The sequence below is a fragment of the Equus przewalskii genome, chromosome 20, assembly GCF_037783145.1.
Source record: "Equus przewalskii isolate Varuska chromosome 20, EquPr2, whole genome shotgun sequence".
In the NCBI taxonomy this organism is placed as follows: Eukaryota; Metazoa; Chordata; class Mammalia; order Perissodactyla; family Equidae; genus Equus; species Equus przewalskii.
The window spans coordinates 25,162,437-25,186,396 of NC_091850.1; the positions used below are offsets into that span (position 1 = coordinate 25,162,437).

Consider the following 23,960-nt stretch of genomic DNA (forward strand, 5'->3'; position numbering starts at 1 on the left):
AAGGGAACTCTGCCTTAATCACAAAAGAAGACTATAAAAAATTCTAAGACAAAAATTAAATTCAGGAGGCCATAACGCGTGCAGATAAAACCTAGATTTATGAGGTTAGTATGATTCATGAGGCAACTGTGTCCCTAGGACGAGTCTTTGTAACACAGTGCACATTCTTTTCAAGCATCTCAATGAAGAACACACTTTTTTAATATTAAAAAAAGTCATCTTTGTTTTCTTGTATAAAATATAAATTTATTTAAGGTGTTTATAAGAGAGGATTTTCAGGTGTTGAAAGAGGTAAATCACTGAGTTGACTCTTCAATTTGCTAACAAAAAAAAGCTAAGTACCAATACAATGCTCTCAATTTAGTAAATACAACATATATATACAACTGGTTCTGAATTTTTGCACATTTTACTTAAAACAACTGCACTTGTACATGATACAATGACACTCAAACTATATTTCATCTGCTGAATTTAGACTTTCTTAACACATCTGGAAAACCAATATTTCACGCTGTTTATTCTGCCTGCTCCTAACACTGTGTTTAACTTTGCCACATTCAACCCTAGTATACTCAAAAATGTAACTGAGTGCTGCTTCTAAATATATATATGTGGAAAAAATACATGAAAATGTTATTAGTGAGTTGGAGGACTACATTACTAGTCATTCTGAGTTATTGGATTATAGATTATTTTTATGTTCCTTTCTTCTTTGTCTATTTCTGCACTTTCAAAACTATTTATAATGAGCTTATAGTTTTATAATAAGGAGGAAACACAGAGATTTATAGGCTCTCACAACCAGAGAAGAATTTCTTATTCTGTTTCCATGTCTTCTCTGTTCCCAGCCCAATGCCTTGCACATAATAGATGCTTGATAAATAAACATGAGAGAAGGAAGAAAGGAAAAACGATGAGAAAAGGAAGAATGGAATGGAAAGGGAGGAATCTGGTGGATATCTTCTGTTTACCCTTCCAGAGCTACTCTCCACCCTGCTCTGAACCCAGAAGGCTGACCTACGTGAACTGCCTAGAGGGGCTTCTTGTTCTCTGGCTTCTGGTTGGGTTTGGCCAAGGGGGTCCACTGGCAGATGGGAGGGAAAGGGCAGATATTTATTCCCTGGGATTCCCCCTGCAGATCACTGCAGCCCGCTGTACCCCCAACCAGCCAGATCCAAGACCCTTTCCACTCTGCTCCTCTGACTGGGGAAAAGCACTCTCCCCTCCCCCAATCCCCTTCAGACCTTGGGGTGGTAATGTGTCTTGCTTTTACGAGACCTAGGGTACTGTGCTCTCCTTTCTGCTGTTTTTATATCTTGCCCAGCCCTTTATAAATAGTCCCTTTATTAAACTCTCCTCAAATTGTCCGATTTGAATGTATCACATATGTATTGTCAAGACCCAGACTGATACAGAATCTCTTGGTGACAAGAACCCAAACAAGGTCTATCCTCCAAGCGCTAATCTTGAAGGAGGATTCAGAGAAAGGTTTTAAAAAACATCACTATAGGCCACCCTGTGGCCGAGTGGTTAAGTTCACGTGTTCGGCTTTGGTGGCCCAGGGTTTCACTGGTTTGGATCCTGGGCATGGACCTAGCACTGCTGGTCGGGCCACGCTGGGGCCATGTCCCACATAGCACAACCAGAGGGACCTAGAACTAGAGTATACCCCTACGTACTGGAGGGCTTATGGGGAGAAGAAGAAAAAAGAAAGAGATGATTGGCAACAGATGTTAGCTCAGGTGCCAATCTTTAAAAAAAAAAAATCACTACTATTTAAAAGTTAAAACAACAAAAAAGCTCATTTTCCGTTGAGAAACTCTGCTTTTACACCAAAGATTTTATAGTTATGAACTAGTTATTACGCTTTTTTTCTTGCCAAAAGATAAGGATAAAAATTTACATGCATAGCCCTCTATTTCTTTCTTTACTCTTACCATAACCTTTAGAAGGATTGAACACCCTGTAAATACCCCATATTGGTTGTTTAATACATGCACAAACAAATGAAGGATACTTGTAGTATGAGAATATTCTCAGAGATTAATTATTCCCTCTCAAAGATTAATTCTCATCCGTCAATATGAATTTTTTTGTGTCCTTTAAGGTAATTTTTTTTCCCAGAAAAGACTATTCAGGGCTATTTTATTACTTAAACTTAATAACACTTTTATAAAGGTGGCAAATTCAAAAACTAGGGCTCTTAGTTCAATTTACAAATCTTACTATTTTATTTCTAAATCTAGTGAATTTAACACCTACCTTTAAAGTGGCCTTTTATTAACATTTGGTGTCATTTTACAAACTTAATTAAACTTCACTTAAATATTTTAAATGTTATATATTCTTTTTACTTAATGCTTCTAACTGCAGAACTTACCCAAATGTTTAGAACAATAATGAATCTAATAAATTAAAATTATAAATTCTGTGAATCTTAAATTCTCAAATATTTCAATGCTTTTTACAAACTTTATAAATCTATCTTAATCTTTTCAACTTAAAAAAAATCACAACTCTAAAATTAAAAACTCAATTACATATTTTAAGTTGGAATCATGAGGCCAATGTATCAGTTCCTCTAATAAGCCAAATTATCTTACCTATGACAAATATTTTAAATATGAAACATACACAGATCATTCCTAAAGTTAATGCAAAATAATGAATTTCATTGATTTTTATATATTAAGGGTCAAATGTGAGTTTTATCATTCGAGCAAATTGGGGCTATTGTCAAAAGCAAGTTGATTTACATATGCCAAATAAACAGGTTTACTTGCTTAGCAGCTGATATTGAACCAAAAATCTTTGACCAAGGCATCTCTGGAGCAGCCAACATCTAGGGCAATTTTCCTACACCACCAAGGCAACCTGAGCCCTATTTTATGGTCACTTGGCAGTTAGAGACTCCAGTCCCATTCTTCTCCAACTGGGGTTGTCTCACAGCCTCCATTCCCTGGATTCAGGTTATATATTACCTAATACTCAAGGCTGGATTCAATTAATTTATTTACTGGTTGATTCTATTTATTATAGGAATGGCCTGGGTAAAGGATATTTTTCATAGGTCTCTGGAGTAAGTACTTTAATGCTTCCCTACCCTCTTGGGCCCTGCTCTTGGACGGTATGCCTTCGCCTGTGGAGGATTGGTCCAAGATGACTTGAGTTGAGTGGGTCTTGGTTGAGAAGGCTTAGATTGGGAGGACTGGGGCTGGCATGGCTTGGGTTGAGTATGTTTTAATGGAGATGGTCTAGCTTGGGAGGGTTGGGGCTGAGTGGGTTTTGTTTGAGTGGGTTTGGGTTGAAAGGGCACAGATTGGGAGGGTGTGGGCTTGGAGTGCTTGAGCTGGGATGGCTTGGGCTGATCAGATTTGAACTGAGAGCTGGGTAAACCTTTGCTGTTGGACATGAGATGGGAATTCATTTGGAAAGCTCGATTTGAAGGCCCACCCTGTGTCTTTATTTTGTCTCCTTGCTGAGAGGCAGGTCTTATGGGTTTCTGTATGGCTCCTGCTGGTTGAAAGGCTTTAGGGTGAGGATCTTCCATATGGGATGTTGTTCCCATGAGTTTTCCAGTTGCTTCAGTTAGCTGTGATCCCCGTGTGCTGGCTTGCCGAGGCTGTGGCTTCCTAACTGTTCCTGCTGGCTGTGAACCCAGAGAATGGAGGTGACCTACCTGGGAGACCACTGCTGGAAACCCTTCAAGAGCTCCCATTGTCTGAGGTCTCTCAGGCCAGCCTTGTGCATGCTGATAAATGGGTCTTGGTGGTCTCCCCAATGTTCCAACCATGTGACGTCCCCAAGCAGTTCTCGAAAATTTCATGAATCTTTCACGTGAATAAAATCTCTGGGGTTGGAAGTATCGAATCCCAAAATTCGTAACTTGACTATGGGTCTTTGTATTCTGAAAGGGCAAAGGACGGAACCCCTTAGACTTCTGGTCTGACCAAAAGTGGGAGCTCATAACCCAGGGGCCTTTCAAAGAAACATGGTTAAAATCACCTCTGATTCTGGTTGGTAAGGGACAGTAGTTCACCAGATGAGGTATAAATACTGGGGTGAGCTGAAGATTCTGAAGATTCTGGCTGATCTCACATCTTGCCCCCGGCTGTCCTACAGGCATCTCAGCTGGGCACTCAGATGAACCTTTTGGCTGACTGTACCTTTGTTGTCCCTCATCTTCAGCTGTTGCAGCCAAGTTTTCACCAGGGGAAACTTGAATTGCTTGAACGTTCTCAAAGTCTTCGTCTACCTGGATCCCCAACTCCCTGGCCAGGGAGGCCATACCCTCCACAGACACACATCTGAGTGAAGAGGACATCACTTCCCAGAGGGCAGCTTGAAGGGCCTCTGTGTTCTGTCTCTCCCTACCTTCCTCTCCCACCCAAAACAGTAGCTGTGATGACTTTAACTTCAAGATCCTCTGAAAAATCTGAGCCTCTTCATTCTCCTTGGCCTGGGAACTGAGGACAAAGTAGCATCTTTCAATGGAAGCTTCTCCTCAAAACATTAGCAGGTCCCATTCCTTCTCACCTAGGCGGTCAGTGAAAAAGAACACAGCTGAGGAAATTTCCATCAAGAAACCAACTGTGTCCAAAAACTTTGTAGATCTCCATGAAGGTTGGCCACAGCAACAGGCTTTTGGAAAAAACAAGGGTTTTCCTTTAGACTGTTGCTATCAGGAAAACACCACGTTATCTCAACTAGGCCACCAGAGATTTGCCGGGAAAGCACCAGAACAGGCAAATCTTTTTGAACAAAGATTTTGTGTGACTTCAATTGGGTAGGGCTGAGCAGTGTGTTGAGGATTCTGGACTTAGAGAAGCTACAGGATCCTAGACGCACAAAAGAGATGACAGGCATCTTCATGAGAGTCAGAAATGCTTCTGTATCCCCTGTAGGCCCTCCCGAAGACTGCAGTGACTGCTCCTTCACAATGTCCTTCATGGCCCCCAGCATTAGAATGCTTTTGTTGTTTTCTACATCTGGCAGTAGCAAGGGAAGAGCAAACTGGCACTGATACATGTTTGACATGACTTCACGTTGCAAAAAGACGTCTGAACACAGCATAGAGGCACAAAGGACATCAAGGGGATTAATGGTTTGTAAGTCTCTAATTTCCAAATTCTGTACTCCAGTCAGCAATTCCCTTGTGCTATCCTCACCCAGAACTTTATGTGTGAGGATTGAATCTCTGGCTGTCACATCCAATGCTTGAACTTGCATCAGGAAATTCCAGGCAAAGTCTCCTGGAGTCCTAGGTGTCCACCTACTTCCTCGATCTAAGGAGAATTGTTTAACAAAATCTGGCAGAAGCTTTCTGCTCCTATCCATGTTCAAATGTAACAGGACATCTTTAAACACCTTTGTTCTTTCTGTAGGAAAAAAGATACTCGGTGAATGCCATATTCAGCATCTAAGCTTCCTTCACTGACTTTTAAAATTAAGTAATTGACATTTTCATTGCAAAAAGATGAAACAATACAAATAAAATGAACGTTTCCTTTCACTGCTCTGCCAATTACACTTTCATTCTAAGAGATATGTCAATGTGGTATATGTTTCCTTCCTATCCTTTCTCTATGTAAGTATATAAGTATGCATGCATATATAGAAATGTATAGTTTGGCTTAATGGATGCTAATTTATTTTTACCCAAGTGAATTATACTGAACAAATGATTCTTCAACTTCTTTTCACTTAATAGTATTCCTTGCAGATTCTTCCACATCAGTATGTACGCATAGAGATCTACTTAATTCATTTTAGCTAATCCACCATACTTCACGGTTTGGAGGGACCATTATTTCTCCAACCATTGTCTACTGATGGTCATTTAAGTTTTCCACTTTTTTGTCTAATATTTGTATGCAGCAAAGAAAAACCTTGTTAATGCTTCATTATACACCTGTATGAAGAATTCTCTAGGTTAGAACTGATTTCTTTCTTACATGTATCTCTTGCTAAAGTTTGGAGAAATGGAAGATTTTATTTCCGTTAAAGTTTTCTCAGAATTTACATGTTGTATCTAATTTCTCCTGATCTCCCATTTTCTAATATATCGTCCAGCCATTTCTTGGGAATGCAGAGTTAGTGCTTAGCAGAGAAAGAAGATCAGAGAGCATTTTCTTCTCCTGACGGATGGCAAGTTTGCATAAGCTTCTTGGATTCCCTATAAAAATAGCCTAGAAGAAACAATGGAAGTGAGAGGAAAGTACGGATTTCAAGAATTAAAAGTAACTCTAAGAAATCTTTGGGTAGTCTGAAGATTGCTTGAACTGATACATGTGTTGGGGTAATAAGATGAGGGATGAGTTGAGGCTAGCACAAAGGGTTCCTAGAGGAGGCTGTGAGCGGATAGGTTGCAGGAAAGCTTTTAAGATCTCTTCTTGCCTATCCTCTACCTTGACTTAAGACAACAATCCTCTGCTTCTTCAGCACAGAAATTGGTACTCACGTAGCCCAGGCCAGATGTCTAGTGTTGACAAGATAATAAAGGGGCTACTATGGAGTGGTTAGAAGCAAAGTACAGTCATGTCATTTAACAACAGGGATATGTTCTGAGAGATGTGTCAGGCAATTTTATCACGGTGCAAACATCATAGAGTGCACTTACACAAACCTAGATGGTATAGCTTACTACACACCTAGACTGTATGATACTAACCTTATAGGGCCACTGTCATTTATGCAGTCCATCATTAACTGAAATGTCATTATGCAGCACATGACTGTATATGTATACACAGCAATTATATATTTAATAAGAACAGAGCTGGATGAAGACAGTAAGAAACCATAATTTCTAGAACCCCATATCATTTTTGTAAATTAAAAATTCATGAAAATCGCACAGCTAAGGCAAAAAGAAATGATCAGAGATTTCAGCTGCAACCCACTGAAAGGAGACTAAATATTGAATTTAAGTCCAGTCAGGTTAATTGGAAACTAAAACGGACCAAAAAAACCAAGATTCTTGGGAGAAATTTAACAATCCAGAGTTTCTACAACAAACCATAGACAATGTTTAGGACACAACCCAAAGTTAATAAACATAGAAAAAACAGGAAATGTAACCAATACTCAGTCAACGGAGACTGACCCCAAGATGACCAAGATGTTGAATTTAGCATATAAGAATTTTAAAGCAGTTATCTTAACTATTCTCAAGAATGAAAAATAAAATAAGCCCATAGTGAATGATTAAATAGGAATTCTTAGAAAAAAGGAAAGTATTAAAAAAATGGAAATTCTAGAATTAAAAATCATAATATCTGAACTTTTTAAAATAAGTAGGTGGACTTAAAAGCAGATTGGAAATGACAGAAGAAAAATTCAGTATACTTAAAGATATAGCAATAAAAATGAAGAATAGATAGAAAAAATATTTTTTAAAAAAATGAATAGAGACTCTGGAACCTTTAGAACAATATCAAAAACTCTAACATACTTGTACTTGGAGTCTCAAAACAAGAGAAAGGAGCAAGTGAAACAAAAAATATTTGGACAAATAACAGGTGAAAATCTTTCAAATTTGGTAAAAAAAAATAAAAAGCACTTTAGATTCACAAACTCTGCAAACTCTAAGGAAGATGAAAACAAAGAAAAACACAGCTAGGCACATCATAGTCAACTGCTGAAAAAAATTTAAGAAAAAAATCTTGAAATCAACCAGAAGAAAAATGACACAATACTTACAAGGGGACAGTGATAAAATGACTGAAGAAACAATGGAAGCCAAAAGACAGAAGAATGACATCCATAAAGTGCTGAAGGCAAAGTATTGCCCATCTACAATTCTATATCCAGCAAAAATATCCTTCTGGAATGAAGGCAAAATAAAGACGTTTTTCAATAAACAAAGCCTAAGAAAATTTATCAGCAACAGACCTGCACTAAAAGAAAAAAATAAGTAAAGTTCTTCAAGCTAACGGAAAATAACATCAAATTAAAACTTGTATCTTCAGGAAGAAAGAAACCACAGGACATGGTAACTATATGGGTTCCTACCATTGGCTGACCCCAATTATAAGCTGGAAGGTAAGGGAATTGATTGATATAGTCTATATACAAGTTGACCTTACACAGTGCAGAACACACAAGGCAATGCCTTAAGCCTTCCTGAGACTTTGATTTGACACTGAGATTTTTTAGGGGACATGAAGTTCAAGATGACAAAAAGCATGAAGAGTCTTCTCCTTTGAGTCAGATGCATTTGGATTTTTTTTTTTTTAAGATTTTATTATTTCCTTTTTTCCCCAAAGCCCCCCAGTACGTAGCTGTATATTCTTCGTTGTGGGTTCTTCTAGTTGTGGCATGTGGGACGCTGCCTCAGCGTGGTCTGATGAGCAGTGCCATGTCCGCGCCCAGGATTCGAACCAATGAAACACTGGGCTGCCTGCAGCGGAGCGCGCGAACTTAACCACTCAGCCGCGGGGCCAGCCCCGCATTTGGACTTTTTTTAAGTTCCAAGATGTACAGACAAATATTACAGAGGAAAGAGACAGAGCTTAGGCATATGCCTCCAGTCAACTAGAGTGGATTGGTAGCCATTAGAATTACATTGCAGAACATAACTACATTATTAATGAGACTTTTCTTGACCTGTTTTGTTAAAGGTGTTTGATTGCAAAAATAGCCCCAATTAATGGCTTTCCAGTATCCCTATCTTTTGCAATACTACTCTGCAAGAGGTGGCATCTATTTTCTTTTCTTTATTTTTTGAGGAAGATTACCTCTGAGCTAACATCTCCCATCAATCTTCCTCTCTTTGCTGAGGAATATTGGCCCTGAGCTAACATTTGTGCCCATCTTCTTCTATTTTTTATATATGGGACGCCTGCCACAGCATGGCTTGAAAAGCCATGCATAGGTCTGCACCCGGGATCCAAACCAGTGAACCCCAGACCAGCAAAGCAGAGCATGCAAACTTAACCACTATACCACCAGGCCAGCCCCAAGACGGAGTCTATTTTTCCCCAACCTTTGAATCCACATTGGCTTGTGACTTGCTTTGGCCAACAAAATGTGGTGGAAGTGATGGTGTTATGGATTGAATTTTGTCCCCTCCAAAAAAGATATGTTGAAGTCCCCAGTACCTCAGAATGTGGCCTTATTTGTAAACAAGGTCTTTACAGAAGACCTTAAGTTAAAATGAAGTTATTAGGGTGGCCTTAATCCAATCTGACTGGTGTCCTCATAGAAAGAGGAAATTTGAAAACAGAGGCATGCACAGAGGGAAAATGACTTGAAGACACAGAAAAAAGATGGTCTACAAGCCAAGGAACACCTGAGGCTCCCAGAAGCTAAGAGAGAGGGCTGGAGCAGAGCCTTCCCTAATGCCTTCAGAGACAGCGTGACCTGCTAACACCTTGGTGTCAGACTTCTGGCCTCCACAACTGTGGGGTAGTACATCTCCTGCTGTTCTAAACCACCCTTTTGTAGTACTTTATTGTGGCAGCCCTGGGAAACTAATACAAACAGCATGATGGTTCTGAGCCTAAGCCTCAAAAGGCCTTCACTACTTTGTCTCTCTCTTTCTCTTTTGTGCCCTCTCTCTTTGTCTCCTTCTCTCTCTTTTACTCCTCTGCCTTCACCATGAGAATATGCCCCTTGGGGCCAGCTCTGTGGCCGAGTGGTTAAGTTCGTGCCTCCGCTGCAGCGGCCCAGGGTTCGGATCCTGGGGACGGACATGGCACCACTTGTCAGGCCACATTGAGGCAGCGTCCCACATCCCACAACTAGAAGGACCTGCAACTAAGATACACAACTATGTACCGGGGTTGGGGGGTGGGGGGGTGGTTTGGGAAATAAAGCAGAAAAAAAAAAAAGGAGATTGATAACAGTTGTTAGCCCAGGTGCCAATCCTTAAAAAAAAAAAAACAAGGAAGATTGGCAACAATTGTTAGCCTAGGTGCCAATCTTTAAAAAAAAATAAAAAATAAAATTTAAAAAAAAGAGAGAATATGCCCCATCTAGTCTGAGAACAAGCCCAGACTAGCCTGCTAGAAGAAGGGAGATGAGCTTATAGCCAGCTGACCACAGAAACATGAATAAACCCAGGGAAGACCCAAAAAACTGCCCAGCCAACTAGAGACACATGAACAACACTTCACTCTTACTGTTTTAAGTGACCCCAATTTTGAGATGCTTTGTTATATAGCATCAGTGTAGTAATAAATACATGATACAGAAAGAAAATCATGCAAACAAAACAATAACACGCAAGAAACACATTATAATATTAGAATGTTATCTATGGAGGAAGGTGAATGGGAATGGAGAATAAAGAAAAAAACGGAATAGATAAACAAAAGGGGCTTTTTGCAGAATAATGATGATATTATGCAATAAATAATTAATTCAACCCTATGCAACAACTGAAATATAGAGATAAATAAAAAGAAGGAGCCCTAAAAGCAACTATGTATTGGAAAGGTATAGGGGTGAGGCAAGAATTGTGTTATAGGTTGAATTATGTACCCCTCAAATTCATGTACTGAAATCCTAACCCCCAGTACCTCAGAATGTAATATTATTTGGAAATAGGGTCGCTGCACATGTAATTGGTTAAGATGAGGTCATTAGGGTGAGCCCTAATCCAATATGACTGGTGTCCCTATAAAAAGGAGAAATTTGGACATGGAGATAAGCACCCAGAGACAACCACATGAAGATGAAGGCAGATCTGGGAAATGCTTCTACAAGCCAAAGAATGCCAAAGATTTCCAGCAAACCACCAGAAGCGAGGAACAAATTCTTCTTGACAGCCTTTGGAAGGAACCAACCCTGTAGACACTGATTTCAGACTTCTAAGAGCCTCCAACCTAAGACAATACATTTCTGTTTGTTGTTTAAGCCACCCAGTTGGTGATACTTTGCTACGGCAGCCCCAGCAAACTAAAACAAGATGTGCTAAGGAGGAAATTACTCTTTTCCTACCCAGAAGTGGGTGTGAATCCCCAGGATTTGGACTGAATGTGAGATGGTATTTACCTTTCTCCTGCCTACTCAGAACCTGGTGATGTTTATTTTCCCAGACAATGTCTCTCCAAATGCAGCATTTCTCATATTTTGAATTTTCACTAAGAAGTATTCAAATTCAAGAGACTGATACAATTTCCGTCATCAAGATGGCAATACATGGACTGTATCAAGCCAAATAATAATATTTGGGGAGCTTATCCATTCACCACAAACTCCTCTCCTGTTTCCGCTGCAACAGTTAAACCCATAATCCCTACATTCCATTGGTCACAAAGGGCCTAAAATGACTAAAGAGGCTTAATGTGAGGAATAGAAGGTAGCACGTAAATTGGTGGTTAGTAACTTCTTATATATATGGTGGAGGTGACTGCAGAAACCCACAAGCTGACAACCAATATTTACTTTTGCTTATACTGTGCATCATTTCCTAGGTCCTGAGTCTTCCTCACTGTCAACACCCACCTCTGAGGAAATTCCAGGTTAGAGAAGGAAATTGAGTAGCTGCTTTTCTGCTGGCATCTGGTGCCCTCCATCCCCTCTTCCCACTACATCATGGCAACCTCAAAATAAGTTGTTGCCTAACTATACACACATCATTCTCCTACCTTCCATATTTTTCTCCTCTTCCTCCTCCAATGACATGCCAGTTTCTGAATCCTCATGACTCTGTTCTTCGTCAGAGAATTCCGTGGTTTCTGAATATGCACAGTGCTCTTCACCATCATAGACGATGTAGTCTGGGTCAGCATAATCCTCCTCTTCCACGGTGATTTCTGCATCTACAGGGTATCCAACAGATTCTAGATATCCCTCTTCTCCTAAGTATAAAGAATCATCTGGCTCCTCATATCTCTGTCCGTCCTGTAAGCACTCAATAGTTGCTGGAACTTCATATTCAACATTTTCGACGGAATGTGGCAATGCGACTTTTGGTGTATTGTATTCCTTCTCATTTTCCCTTGAGGACCAAGCAGTTTCCCTATAACCAGTTTTGTTGTCCCTGAAAGACTGAGAGGTTTCCAAATCCACGTGTTCTTTCTCTTTGAAGGGCTCTGTGATCTCAGGATTCTCAGGCTGTTTCCCTCCAGGTAGAAAACCATCTGAATTCTCGTTTATCCCCACAGATGGAGGAGATTCTGTATTATGCTGTAAAAATTATGAAAAGAACAAGAAAGTTTTGGAGGTTTTTGTTTTGCTTGTCCAAATTAACAAAAATAAGTTTTGTAATAACTTGAGTTTCCAAGGCCTCAAAGCGTCGTCTCTCCTCTTTATTTCACTGGAGGACAGGAACACCCATCGCCTCCTATTGGCCACAAGTCATCTGTCAAAACTGTCTTTCTCCCACTGGAAGAAAATCAGATCACACTCCTGCCTTGCTCAAAATTTTGAGTCTTTCAGAGCAAACTTAAAGGTTAAATGAGTGAAACAGAAAATATGAATCCTATGAACAGTGCTTACTTGTGGATTTACTGTGAGCCAAAATGAGCTCAGACTTCCTAGGCCCATTGCTAATGAAATCTGATCCTCATAATTTCTAATCAGGAAGCAAATAGCTCTAATCTGGAATAGTAAATCGTAGAAATAATATGACCTATTTCTTTAAGCATATGCGCCTTGTCCTACATTAGAGATGATTAACACTAAACTTTTTATTTGAGCTACTCCTCTAACATCTCTTAAAATAATCTTAAATATTTTTTAGATTCTTAGAAAAGGAGCTACACCTTCCTCAGGCGGTAATCTACAGATTTGCTAAACATCATATTCTGGAAAAATTGCTCCCTTATCTGCCACTAGTTATCTTTGAACACTGAAGACAGCATTTGAACCACTCCAGAAAACTAGAGTTCTGATGGTATTGTCATCACCAGAGAATGAAGCCACTGATGCACCCTGTGTGTATGCTAAAAATTATTTTTCCTGTATTTTGAAAATGGCTATACTAAGTGAAAGATGCAGCTTTTGTCTTGGGGTTGTTAATATCTGTTAATTCACTTACTTGATAAAGAAATCCCAGATGTGTCATCATTAACAGTACTCTATTTCCAACCGTGAGTATTTTGGAACGTCACTACTAGAATAACGAGCAGTTTATACGAGCACTAAAACAACGGCAAGTTTGGCATACAGTTTCAACAAAAAAAAATCAATCCCCTAAACCAATGAGATTTATTGTTCCCTGCTTTTTCTGTTCTGCACACTTTTCTCCTTTGTCATATTTCAGTGAAAACTATCTCCAAGAGAAAGACAGACAAAAACAGAAGACCATAATTTTCTTTTTCAGGAAATCTGCCTTGTGCCTCCTACCCCAAAAATGTGTAAAAAGTTCAACTTACTGTGCTTTAAGCCCCGAATGGTAGCTGACTCTGAAAAAGTACTAAGTAAACACTTGAGAAAATGCTGACAGCTCACCTCTCCCTTTTTCTGCACCAGAATTAACAGCTTCTGACTTTTCTTCAAGGCATCTGTTATATCCTCCAGAGTCTCATACTCTTCCTCAGAAATCAGCCTCCGAGAGGTTAATGTATCTAAGAGGGAATCAGGATCTTGCTGGAGAATTTCAAGTAACTTTTTCCGTTCTTTTTCTGTGATCTCTGAGAAAACACTCCCGGTAGCCATTGTTCCTGCTTTCTCCAGACCAGGAAATGGATTACAAAATTGTTCCAATAGAAAAAAAAAAAGTTCAAAAAAACCCCACAAAGAGTGACTCTATTTGGCAAAGATTAAGTATGTCAGTGATGCCTAGCATTGGAAACGGGAAATACAAACAAGACCAAGCAGTGGGAGAATCCAGCCCTGAGCCCTTCCAGACCCTGGCTCCCTGCATATCATTTACCTGCTCTTATGATGACTCAGCCCCAGGGTCAACTCCTTTGAGAAGTTTCTCTTGAATTTCAGATTGGGCTAGTTATTTTCTACTGTGAGCTCTATCTGTAATAATAAGTAGGTGAATTGATTAACTCTTTTTGGAGAGGAATCTGGCAATATGCAGCAACAAATAAACAAATGTTGATAGAGAGAAAAAATAAAAAGTCATACCCTTTAACCCGGTAATTTTGCTTCTAGGAAATTATCTTAAGGAAATATTCAGACAAATGTTCAAAGATGTATCTGCAAGAATTTGCATTACAACATCATCTATAATAGCAGAAAATTGAAAATAACCAAAATTTCCATAAATTGGGGGATTTGTGGAACAAATGTTGATATATCAACAATGAAACACCAAAGACTAGCTAAAAAGTATGAACTAAATCTATATATCTTGACAAGTAGTGATATACATGATATATTGTTATGGAAAACAGTAAGATTCTATTTTTAATTAAAAGACTAATGTGTACACTGTACATCTATAATATGCATATATGGATATACATTATATTTAAAAGAAGACAGCCAGTTGTAGGGGAGAAAGAAATTTTCCTCTACCCTTCTAAGTTCTTCTGGCTGGTCTAATAATTAAGTTAACATGAGACAAAACAACAGGAGAAAATCAAACAAAGTTTAACTACATATATACATGGGAGAAACCCAGAAAAACTGAGTAATTTGCCAAAATGGCCAAAGCCACCACCTTAAATACCATCTTCAGCTAAAGACAAAAGAGGATTTTGGGGGTAGGGGTTTGGGACTTCAAAGAGGAGGCAGACAATTCACATGGAGATGGAAAAACAAGTGTTTCATAAGCAAATGTTTGCCATGCCTTGCAGAGACAATGGGATATAGAGAGCATTTTGATCAAAGTGGCCTTGCTAGTTTCCTCCCTATCTACCACACCTAGTTCATGTTATACTATAATTATCTATGGTGATAGCTCCTCCCTTGAACATACCTTCTATCTTAAATTCTTTTAGGCATTTAGGGGAAAGGTCAAAGTTTCTTCCTGGTCTTTTGTTCTTAAAAATAATCAAGCCAGGGTCTAGCCTGGTGATGCAGCAGTTAAGTTTGCACATTCCACTTTGATGGCCCAGGGTTCGCTGGTTCGGATCCCCAGGTGTTGACCTTTGCACTGCTTGTCAAGCCATGCTGTGGCAGGTGTCTCACATATAAAGTAGAGGAAGATGGGCACTGATGTTAGCTCAGGGCTAATCTTCCTCAAAAAATAAATAAATAAATAATCAAGCCAAAGAGGCACATTTCGGGGTGGCAAATTCTGTTCCCCTACACCTGAAAGAGAGATCCCAACTGTAACACTGGTTATCTCTAGGGATATGATTACAGAAGGATTCATACTTTTAACTTTAAACATTACTATTTATTTTAATATTTTCTATTTTTTCTTTTTATTAGTTTTATTTTTTTAAAAAACTGTCTAGTTGGTCTTTATTTATAGTTACATAGTTCACAAGAGCTTGAAAACAATCTAAACAACTATCAACAGGATACTTGATGAATAAATTGTAGTATTTCACATAACATAACACACAGCATTCATAAAGAAGGAATTTCAGTGACCCACAATATAGAGAAATAATGGTAAGAAATTTTGACATATTGAGTTAGAGTGGGTAGATATGCTGGTTTAAACCTGATTCGGCCTGAATTAAAGAAGTCTGACTTACAACCTGTCAAACATACCTTGTACATCTGCTTTAACCATTAAAGTAAAGAATGCTTTAAACATTATCTCAAAGTAAAAGAATGCACTCTTTGAAGATAAGGATGCATACTTACTTTCCTACAATGTCAGTATCAGTAACACCAGTATCAATACTCTTGAGTATAATTTTCCTTTCCCAGACATCAGGGTTGTGTTGACTTGCTAATTTGCAACTGAATATCTCTTTGAAACTTTGATGAATACGTATCCTGGGCATGTTTGATGTATGTTCTTTGTTCTAGAAAGGTACAAAACTGTACTGAAAACCATGCATCTCCAAAACGCTTTCTTCCTTTGTGGAGACTGCCTTCCTGGGTTATAGTCCTCAGCTGGGCTCAAGTAAAATTCACCTTATCTCTCCTATCTACAGAATTGCCATTGGTTATTTGCATCAACAATCACAACAATATTAAGGGAAAGATTTAAGTCCCAAAAGATTATATACAGCATGGTATCCTTTTTAAAAGTTGAAAATAACTTAAATGCACATACATTTTAGGAATATATAAGGAGTCATTAAATTATACAAAATGAAAAGTAAGGAAATGATGAATATGAAATTCAGAAGGATGGTTACCCTTGTTCGGGGGAGGTTGGGGGTGGGATGGAAGAAGATCATGGAGTTAGATATAGGATATCATCTCAGAATAAGTTTATAGGTGCTTATTATATTATTAAAAGTAGTTAAATATGTACTAAAAGCAGGCCATGCATGGATCAATGCTGCGTATGTATTGGGAACCAGGAATAATGATTAATTCAACTCTGCTGTCCCTGAGATTGAAAAAAGAATAAGAAAATCGTCATATGACACTAAAACTTAATTTTAGGTAATGTTATCACAGAACGGGCACGATGTGCTCACCGCAAGACAAAAGCCAATTGTCAAGAGGCAAGATGGTGACAGAGAAAGGGTATTTTATTAAGTGATAAGCTAGCAAATCAGAAGATGGTGGACTAGCATCCTAAAGAACCATCCAAAGGGGAGCACAGAATCTTAAGCAGTTATAGGCCAGTGGGTTAATAGGAGAGAGGGTTAGGAATGCTGACCCTCTGGTGTTACAGACTAGGAGTCACCACACCAGATCTTTCAGTTGTCATTGATGATGGCTATCAGCATAGACTCGCTGTCCTGGTGTCATCACCTTCCTAAGGAACTCAAAAGAACAAGGTTATTGTTTTATCCCAGCTGGGAGGTGCATACACAAGCAGGGGTCATAAAATCTACAGAGCAGCTAGATCTCCTGGAGTGTGTGTATCCAGCTGGGTTAGTTAGTCAGAGGCCATTGAAAGTTACAATATAGTTTCTTTTCTACAATATGGCTTCCCTTGTATCAACCTTGTGTTGAGCTGGTATCCGTAAAAGTTTTAACATGTGTCTTGAAAGTACAGGTTTCAAGAGATGCATCCCACCTAATAATAACAATTTGATTGGCAAGGTCAGTAAGTTTGCCACTTTTTTTGTTCACCTTGGTTGGTAAGGCATTCTACTAACAGGCTTCTCAAACACCATCTCCTCCCCACTGCTCCACACCAAATACCCTCCACTCCCACAAAAGCCTGCCCTGGGAGATTTCAAAGCTGATGGGAAGGAAAATGTTTATTTGAAGTGGGATATTAGCAGAGAAATTTAAACTTAGTGAAGGAAGTTTAAATTCAATTGCTTGGTAACAGAAAATTTGCATAGCACAGGCTTAGCATGCAAATTGGAGTGAGGGTAGGGGGAGTGTGGCTAGTAGATGCAGACTTGAAAATACATCCCTCAAATCAAATCCAATGACACGGGAGTAAAAATTTTGTTTGCAGCTAAGGAATTTAATTTATGTGATTTTTCTAAAAAGAAAAGTCAGCAGCAATTTTGTTTCATTTATTGTAGGAAAAAAAGGCAGGTCTAGTGCCAAGTCCTGGTGATCCAGAAATTTAAATTGTACGTAAACCATGGATGCAGGATTTATGTAATCTCTTTCTGTCATCCTCTGCCAAAGGCAAAATGTCCTGGGGCGCATGCCTAGGAAACAGCATAGACCATCTGTTTCAGAAGTTGATCCAGTCCTCCCCTAAACCCGGCATTTGGGTAGGAACCTGGAGGTTCTAAACTGGCTCCCTAAGCCTTTGTAGAGCCAAGGGCCTGCCTACCTGACCAGGGCCAAAATGGTTTGGTTTCAAATACACCAAAAAGAACCACATCACATCAGGGAGAGGAGGAAAAATATTTCACTTTCTCTGATGTCTGCAATTCCAGGAGTGTCTGGGGTAAAAAGTACACTCACATTACACCTGTCATACTCCTTGCCTCCTCAGCGGTTGTCACTTGTCCTGTCTACACTGATCTCATTTCTCATAACACCTGTGCCAGGCAGAACAGTGCCCCCCCCCCCAAAGACCATGAGCTTGCGGGGGATCAGAATTGGCCATCCCAAAATCTGTCTCTTTGCCTTGCCTTGATTATTTTTAAGAACAAAAGACTGTGAAAGAAACTTTGACCTTCCCTCAACTGCCTAAAAGAGATTTAAAATAAAGGCCTGACCCCAGGACAGGCCATCACCATAGATAACTTTGGGTATCTGATAGACTGGGAGGATCCTTGCTAAGCCCACTCTTATCAAAGTTTTATTTACCAAACACTTGCTTAAACCACCCCCATCCCCTGTGCCAACATCGTCCTTTGTCTTTAGCTGAAGATGGTTTTTAAGATGAGAGCCTCCACCATTTTGGAGAGTTACCCAGTTATCTTGGGTCTCTCTCACATGTACACGTTATAAATGTTTGTTTGATTTCTTCCTGTTATTCTGTCTCATGTTAATTTAATTCGTAGCCCAGACAGAAGGACCTAGTGGGTAGAGGAAATGTTCTTGCTCCCCTACAACCTAATCAGCATAACCTGTGAATATGCTAGATTACATGGCAAAGGACAATTAAGGTTGCAGATAGAATTAAGGTTGCTAACCAGCTGATTTTAAGATGAAGAAATTGTCTGGGTGGGGCCAATGTAATCCACATGGGGCTGTTAAAAGATAAACTAAGGCACATTAAAAATTTTAAGTTTATTTGAGCAAAAATTGATTCAAATCAGGTAGCACCAAACCGGAAATAGTTAGGCACGCTCTGCTGTCATGATCCAAGGGAAAGACTTATAATAGAGAAAGTGCAGAAGCAAGGAAAAGAAGTAATTTGATTGGCTATAGCTCAAAGCCTAATTGGCTGTTTGTGATTGGTTCTCCTTAGCGTTTTCAGTTTCACAACCTTGAGGCATTTAAAGGCTTGGTTTTGGTTTGCTTAGGTACACTGCCTGGGCCTTAGAGCCACCTCCGTCTAATGGTCACCTGTTTAATTCATTTAGCAGGGTGTTACAAGTAGAAGAGGGAGGGAGAAAAGAGAGTAATGTGACATGAGAAAGACTCTTACTGGTCTTAAAGGTGGAAGAGGGCAATAAACCAAGGGATGCTAGCAGCCTCTAGAAGCTGAAAAAGGCAAGAAAACAGATTCTCTTCTAGAGCCTCCCAGAAGGAATGCAGCCCTGCTCACACTTTGATTTCAGCCCAGTGAGACCCATTTCAGACTTCTGACCAGAACCGTAAGATAATAAAAGTGTGTGTTAATACAATACATGCCGGCTCGGTGAGCTAAGGAGTCAAAAGAAAGATTTCTTAGATTCTCAAGGTCTGGGCAGTGCTCCTTTATTCAGAGAATAACATGGGGACAGGACCCATGGGCAGTGAAGGACTGCGGGCATGGGGATAGGACCCATGGGCAGTGAAGGGCTGAAGCATGGGGACAGGACCCATGGCCAGTGAAGAGCGGCAATGTGTTGAGGGTTAGGGATAAATTTATGTCATGGGTACGTGACTTTTTTTTACCAGACAAAGGAAAGATGATGTAAAAAGTCATTAAAATGGTCTCGTGCAAGTGGGGTCTGGTTATTGTGTGGTTGTACAACTTTTTATATGATTGGGGTCATATGGATAAGCATATAGGCCAGGACGTCTTGGGCTTCCCTCCCTGGGGCAGCCTTGATCCACATCATTAATTGTGGTAAGAATGCAACATGAGATCTAGCCTCTTAAGAGATTTTTAACTTGTTAACCATAGGCACAATATCGTACAGCAGATCTCTAGTATTTACTCCTCTTGCGTAACTAAAACTTTATACTGTTGATTAAATTTGTTTTGTTTTAAGCCACTAAGTTTGTGTTAACCTGTTAGAACTGCAATAGGAAACTAATACAGCACCTAATCCAGAAAATCTCTCCTGAGTTGCACTTTCGTCCAAGCACTGCAACGTTGGCTTGCTCTCTCTCCCCTTACTGCCCACCTCACCCCTCCCCCACCCCCTACCTACCACTTCCATGAAGACGGGGATTGCGTCCTGTTCACGTCTCTATTCCCAGCTGCTAGAGAAAAGCTTAGAATTTACTAGGTACCAATCAACTGTCAACCTGTCAAAATTAAACCTCTGACTCCTACAGTTCATCTTGTTCTGCTAGTGATTAGTCAATCACCTTTGCTAAGATTTCACATGTGACAGGTCAAGAATTCTCTGTTTGCTTTATAAAGTAAGCACACGATACGGTTATTTGGAATCGTTTCCCCTGTTAACTCTTAAATGTTTGGATATTTTCTTTTATCGTTTTGGCGGGGGGGGCTTTGTTATAGGTAAGAGGTTACAATTGGATTAGCCTTTATCAACGAGGTCTGGGAACCACCATTTCGAAATTATTCGAAAAGTTTTTTAAGTTCAGACTTCCAGGCCCTGCTCAAAGCTGCTGAATCAGATCTCACGATACGGTGCAGGAAGCTATATTAAACAAGTTCCACTTGTGATTCCCTGGAACAATGAAATTTGGGATCAAACCAGTTGCCTCTAAATTACAGTGAGAAAGAGCTTATTTGCCTTTCTCTTTAGGTTCTGAGCCCAGCTCCCCAAGGCCGGTCCGTACTCCTAGCGACCTCTCAGGGAATCAGCGTCAGACAAAAAACCTCCGGCCGGAATGAGGAGGAACCTGGAGAGGCTGGTTTGCCCTGAACCAGGGTCCCAGTCCCACCGCGAGCCCTGCACACACGCCGGGGCGCTGAGTCAGCGCAGGATGCCCGGAAGGGGCAGCCTCACCCCACGCCAGGTTCTCCATCGGCTCCGGGACGGGATCCGCGATGCGGCCACCACTCCCGACCTACAAGGCGGGAAAGCCAGAGGGCAGCAACAGCAGCGCAAAGCAGAGTTCCGGCCTAAAACCGCCTCCCGGCCAAGGCCGGTCCGGCGGGGACACGCCCATCCCGGCCCCACAAAGCTGCGAGCTCCGCCCGCCTGCCGGGCGCTGAACCCTATTGGCTCCACCTGGCTCCGGATCCTCCTCTCGACCCCAGCCATACTGCAGCGACGGACGCTTGAGAACAGTGCACCGCGCGCCGCCGGAAATACTCTCCGGGACGGAAGCTTCTGAGGGCGATATACCGGAAGTGCCGCCTCTTCCGGCCTCTTTGGTCTCGGCCACAGAAGCGAGATGGTGAGTTGTTTGCAACGGCTGTCCTAATCGTCTTCCATCCTCGTTTTCTGCGCCGCGCTCCCTGCTATCTTGGGGGGCCCACAAGGTTCCCGATAAGGGGGGGCCGATGGGCTGGAAAGGGACGTACAGCGGCCCTCAAGAGCCAGGAGTATGGCTCCTTACTGTGCCTGGGGCTGCCGAGCTTGCGGTCGTGGATCTGGAGCCGCTCTAGGTCCCTAGCTGCCGTCTGATCTTTGGGGAGCCCGCACAGCCCTGCCCTGGGATAGGAAGTGAGGGGAGAGGCCTGGTTTGGAAGTGTTTGGCTCTGTGTAAGCAAAGGAATTGGTTGGTGGTGGTGCCTGGCAGGAGCGCTTAGGGTTTGGGGTGGGGGCAGGTAGGGAAACCACATTATTTCTTCTTTCGCCTTTTTCTCTGTTTCTTTTAATGTAGTAGATTTCAAAACAGCATCTCTTAGTGAAGGCTCTCGATAGCGTGAAGTGGTCTCTGATTTTAGCGTTTCAGAAAAGTTTAGATATTTCAGCCCTTATCGATTGCATTTAAGTCTGACAAGTAGTTTCTTGCCCTGAAAACGTCAGAATGTGTCTAGAAATTGCTAGATTTCGGAATCGTTTGTCCGCTTAATTTGCAGACGAAGGGAACGTCATCGTTCGGAAAGCGTCGCAACAAGACGCACACGTTGTGCCGCCGCTGTGGCTCCAAGGCCTACCACCTGCAGAAGTCGACGTGTGGCAAGTGCGGCTACCCCGCCAAGAGGAAGAGAAAGTGTGAGTGGGCTGTGTCGGGCTGTGGGGTGATCTCGAGGGTAGCAGTAGTCTCTGGTCGGCACGGTACCTAAGTGACGGGGCAGGGCTCTGGACGCTGTTTGGTGTCTATGATGAAGCTTGTGCGTCCGGATGCTGGTGCAGTGGATTCACACGCGAGGAAGGGCTCCTCAGTGTACCAACCGACAGTGCCTGCGGGGTGAGTGGGGAAGACCATTTCGAAGCTGACCTGAGTCTGTGTTGTAGATAACTGGAGTGCCAAGGCTAAAAGGCGAAACACCACCGGGACCGGTCGAATGAGGCACCTGAAAATTGTATACCGCAGATTCAGGTACAGTTTTTGTGTTTTAGTCGTAGTTGGTTCTCTGAACTTGGGTAAGGACCATCTCCTTTGTTGACTTGTGTAAAGTAAGGATACTACCCTGGTGAGTGGGGCTAAGATGTTGGAAAGTGGTTTTTTTTTTTCCTGCCACGGTAAGCTTCGGATCAGTTAATGTAGGTTTTACTAATTTTTCAGTAAACGGTAGTACGAGTTATGAATGTCTAGAGCATGGTTTGAGGTAGACTCCTCAAAACGTGATAATATTTATTAGTAGTGGTCACATCTCACTCACTTAACAAAATTCCTCAAGACGGTTGTGTGCGGGTGAAGTCTGTAGTCAGGCCTTTGGTTTTGTAACGTTGGGCAAGTCTGCTGTAGAAAACTGATAGTTGCTATTGTATTTGTATAAAAAGAAACATCTTGCAGTCTTGTTGCTTAGAGTCTGTTAGAAGTGCAGAGTTTCTGCCCAACCTAGACTTAGTGTATTTTAACGGTAGCTTTTAGGGGGTAAACTCATCTAATGTCTCAACTGAGAGAATTCTTTGTTGTGGGAGGCTGTCGTGTGCAATGTGGGATATTTAGCAGAATCCCTGGCCTCTAGGCATTTAGTCCCAGAGTTTCTAATTTTAAAAGATCCAGAGTAGTTTGGGGCTCTGTAAACACCACCACCTTTAGTTGTATCTGTGTTCATGTGCTGGGGTGACCATTCTTTTTTGCAATTAAAACAATTATACAGTAGTGTGGACTTAGTACTGTCCTGCTATTGTGTTGTAGGAGTTAAGAGCAGGAACTGAAGCCAGACTTTAACCTCTCTGTGCTTCAATTCATGAATCTTTAAAAGAGGGATAGCAGTACACTTAGCTCAGAGTAGGTATGAATATCAGAGGAGTTAAAGTGTGTGGCATAGTTAAGTGGTTTAGAAAATGTCTGCTATTAAGCATGCTCATTGTTTCTCCTTGGCCAAGGGAGAGTAGTTGGGATCTCTGCCTTACAGCATAGGGACACAAACAGTGAAGAAATACTGGCCCAGCGATGGGTACAAGCAAATTGCTGAGTCTTTTTCAGCTGCGTTTAACTGTATCCCTGAAATGGCTATCTTGAAGCAAAGGGAAGTAAATGAAACGGTAGCAGCTTATCTGTGATGTTGTAAAGATAAATGTCTGAACATATGAATTCGATACTGATTTCAGCATTTAACTGAGATAAGCTCATTAGAATCTGTTTTAACAAAAATTTAACGTGTACAGTGATGTTTCTGAAGTAATGGTTCTTGTTTTTTAACACGATGCAGGCATGGATTCCGTGAAGGAACAACACCTAAACCCAAGAGGGCAGCTGTTGCGGCATCCAGTTCATCTTAAGGATTTCGATGACTAGTCACGCAATAAATGTTCTGGTTTTAAAAAATATCTGTTGTGCTAAGGTATTTTTAATAGGCTTGTGGTATCAGTGAGTTATTATAGGTTTAGGAATGGGACAACTTCATATTGGATTTACTTGTTAAGTGGCTGTTTTGGAGCACTACCTTGTGAACTGGGTTGTGATACTGCTTAAGAGGATGAGAATGAAGCACAATTGCAGGATTCCTTCAAGCAGACAATGCTGGGAGAGGATGTAAAGATATAGTAAGAATTAAAATAGCACAGCTCGTGTGGCACACATGGATATTTACAATGTTGGATTACGTGAAAGCATGGCTTTTAATTACTTTTAGTAACATTCCTCTGCTATACTCTAATGACTTCGGAGAGTGGTTGTCCATCCTACAGACTGGGGCTTTT

The 23,960-nt window shown here is 40.9% G+C and overlaps 2 protein-coding genes and 1 non-coding gene across 3 annotated transcripts; 2 read left to right on the forward strand and 1 right to left on the reverse strand.

The window, feature by feature from the left end:
- Positions 1–220: 220 nt before the first annotated feature.
- Positions 221–20,857, reverse strand: CARD6 (caspase recruitment domain family member 6). Its single transcript, XM_070586903.1, is given in 6 exon segments — positions 221–4,593; positions 4,596–5,381; positions 11,598–12,138; positions 13,405–13,619; positions 13,829–13,923; positions 20,703–20,857. Coding segments are annotated over 4 exon segments (3,036 nt in total). The 5' UTR covers positions 13,612–13,619; positions 13,829–13,923; positions 20,703–20,857; the 3' UTR covers positions 221–3,091.
- On the forward strand, positions 20,559–23,588 carry RPL37 (ribosomal protein L37). The gene is made up of 4 exons (XM_008526453.2): positions 20,559–21,096; positions 21,725–21,860; positions 22,104–22,188; positions 23,471–23,588. Exons 1-4 carry the CDS (start codon positions 21,094–21,096, stop codon positions 23,538–23,540), a joined length of 294 nt encoding a protein of 97 aa, XP_008524675.1. The 5' UTR covers positions 20,559–21,093; the 3' UTR covers positions 23,541–23,588.
- LOC139077996 (small nucleolar RNA SNORD72) lies at positions 23,309–23,388 on the forward strand. The gene has a single exon (XR_011530658.1). It is a non-coding gene; the product is annotated as a small nucleolar RNA SNORD72 (small nucleolar RNA).
- Positions 23,589–23,960: the final 372 nt, after the last annotated feature.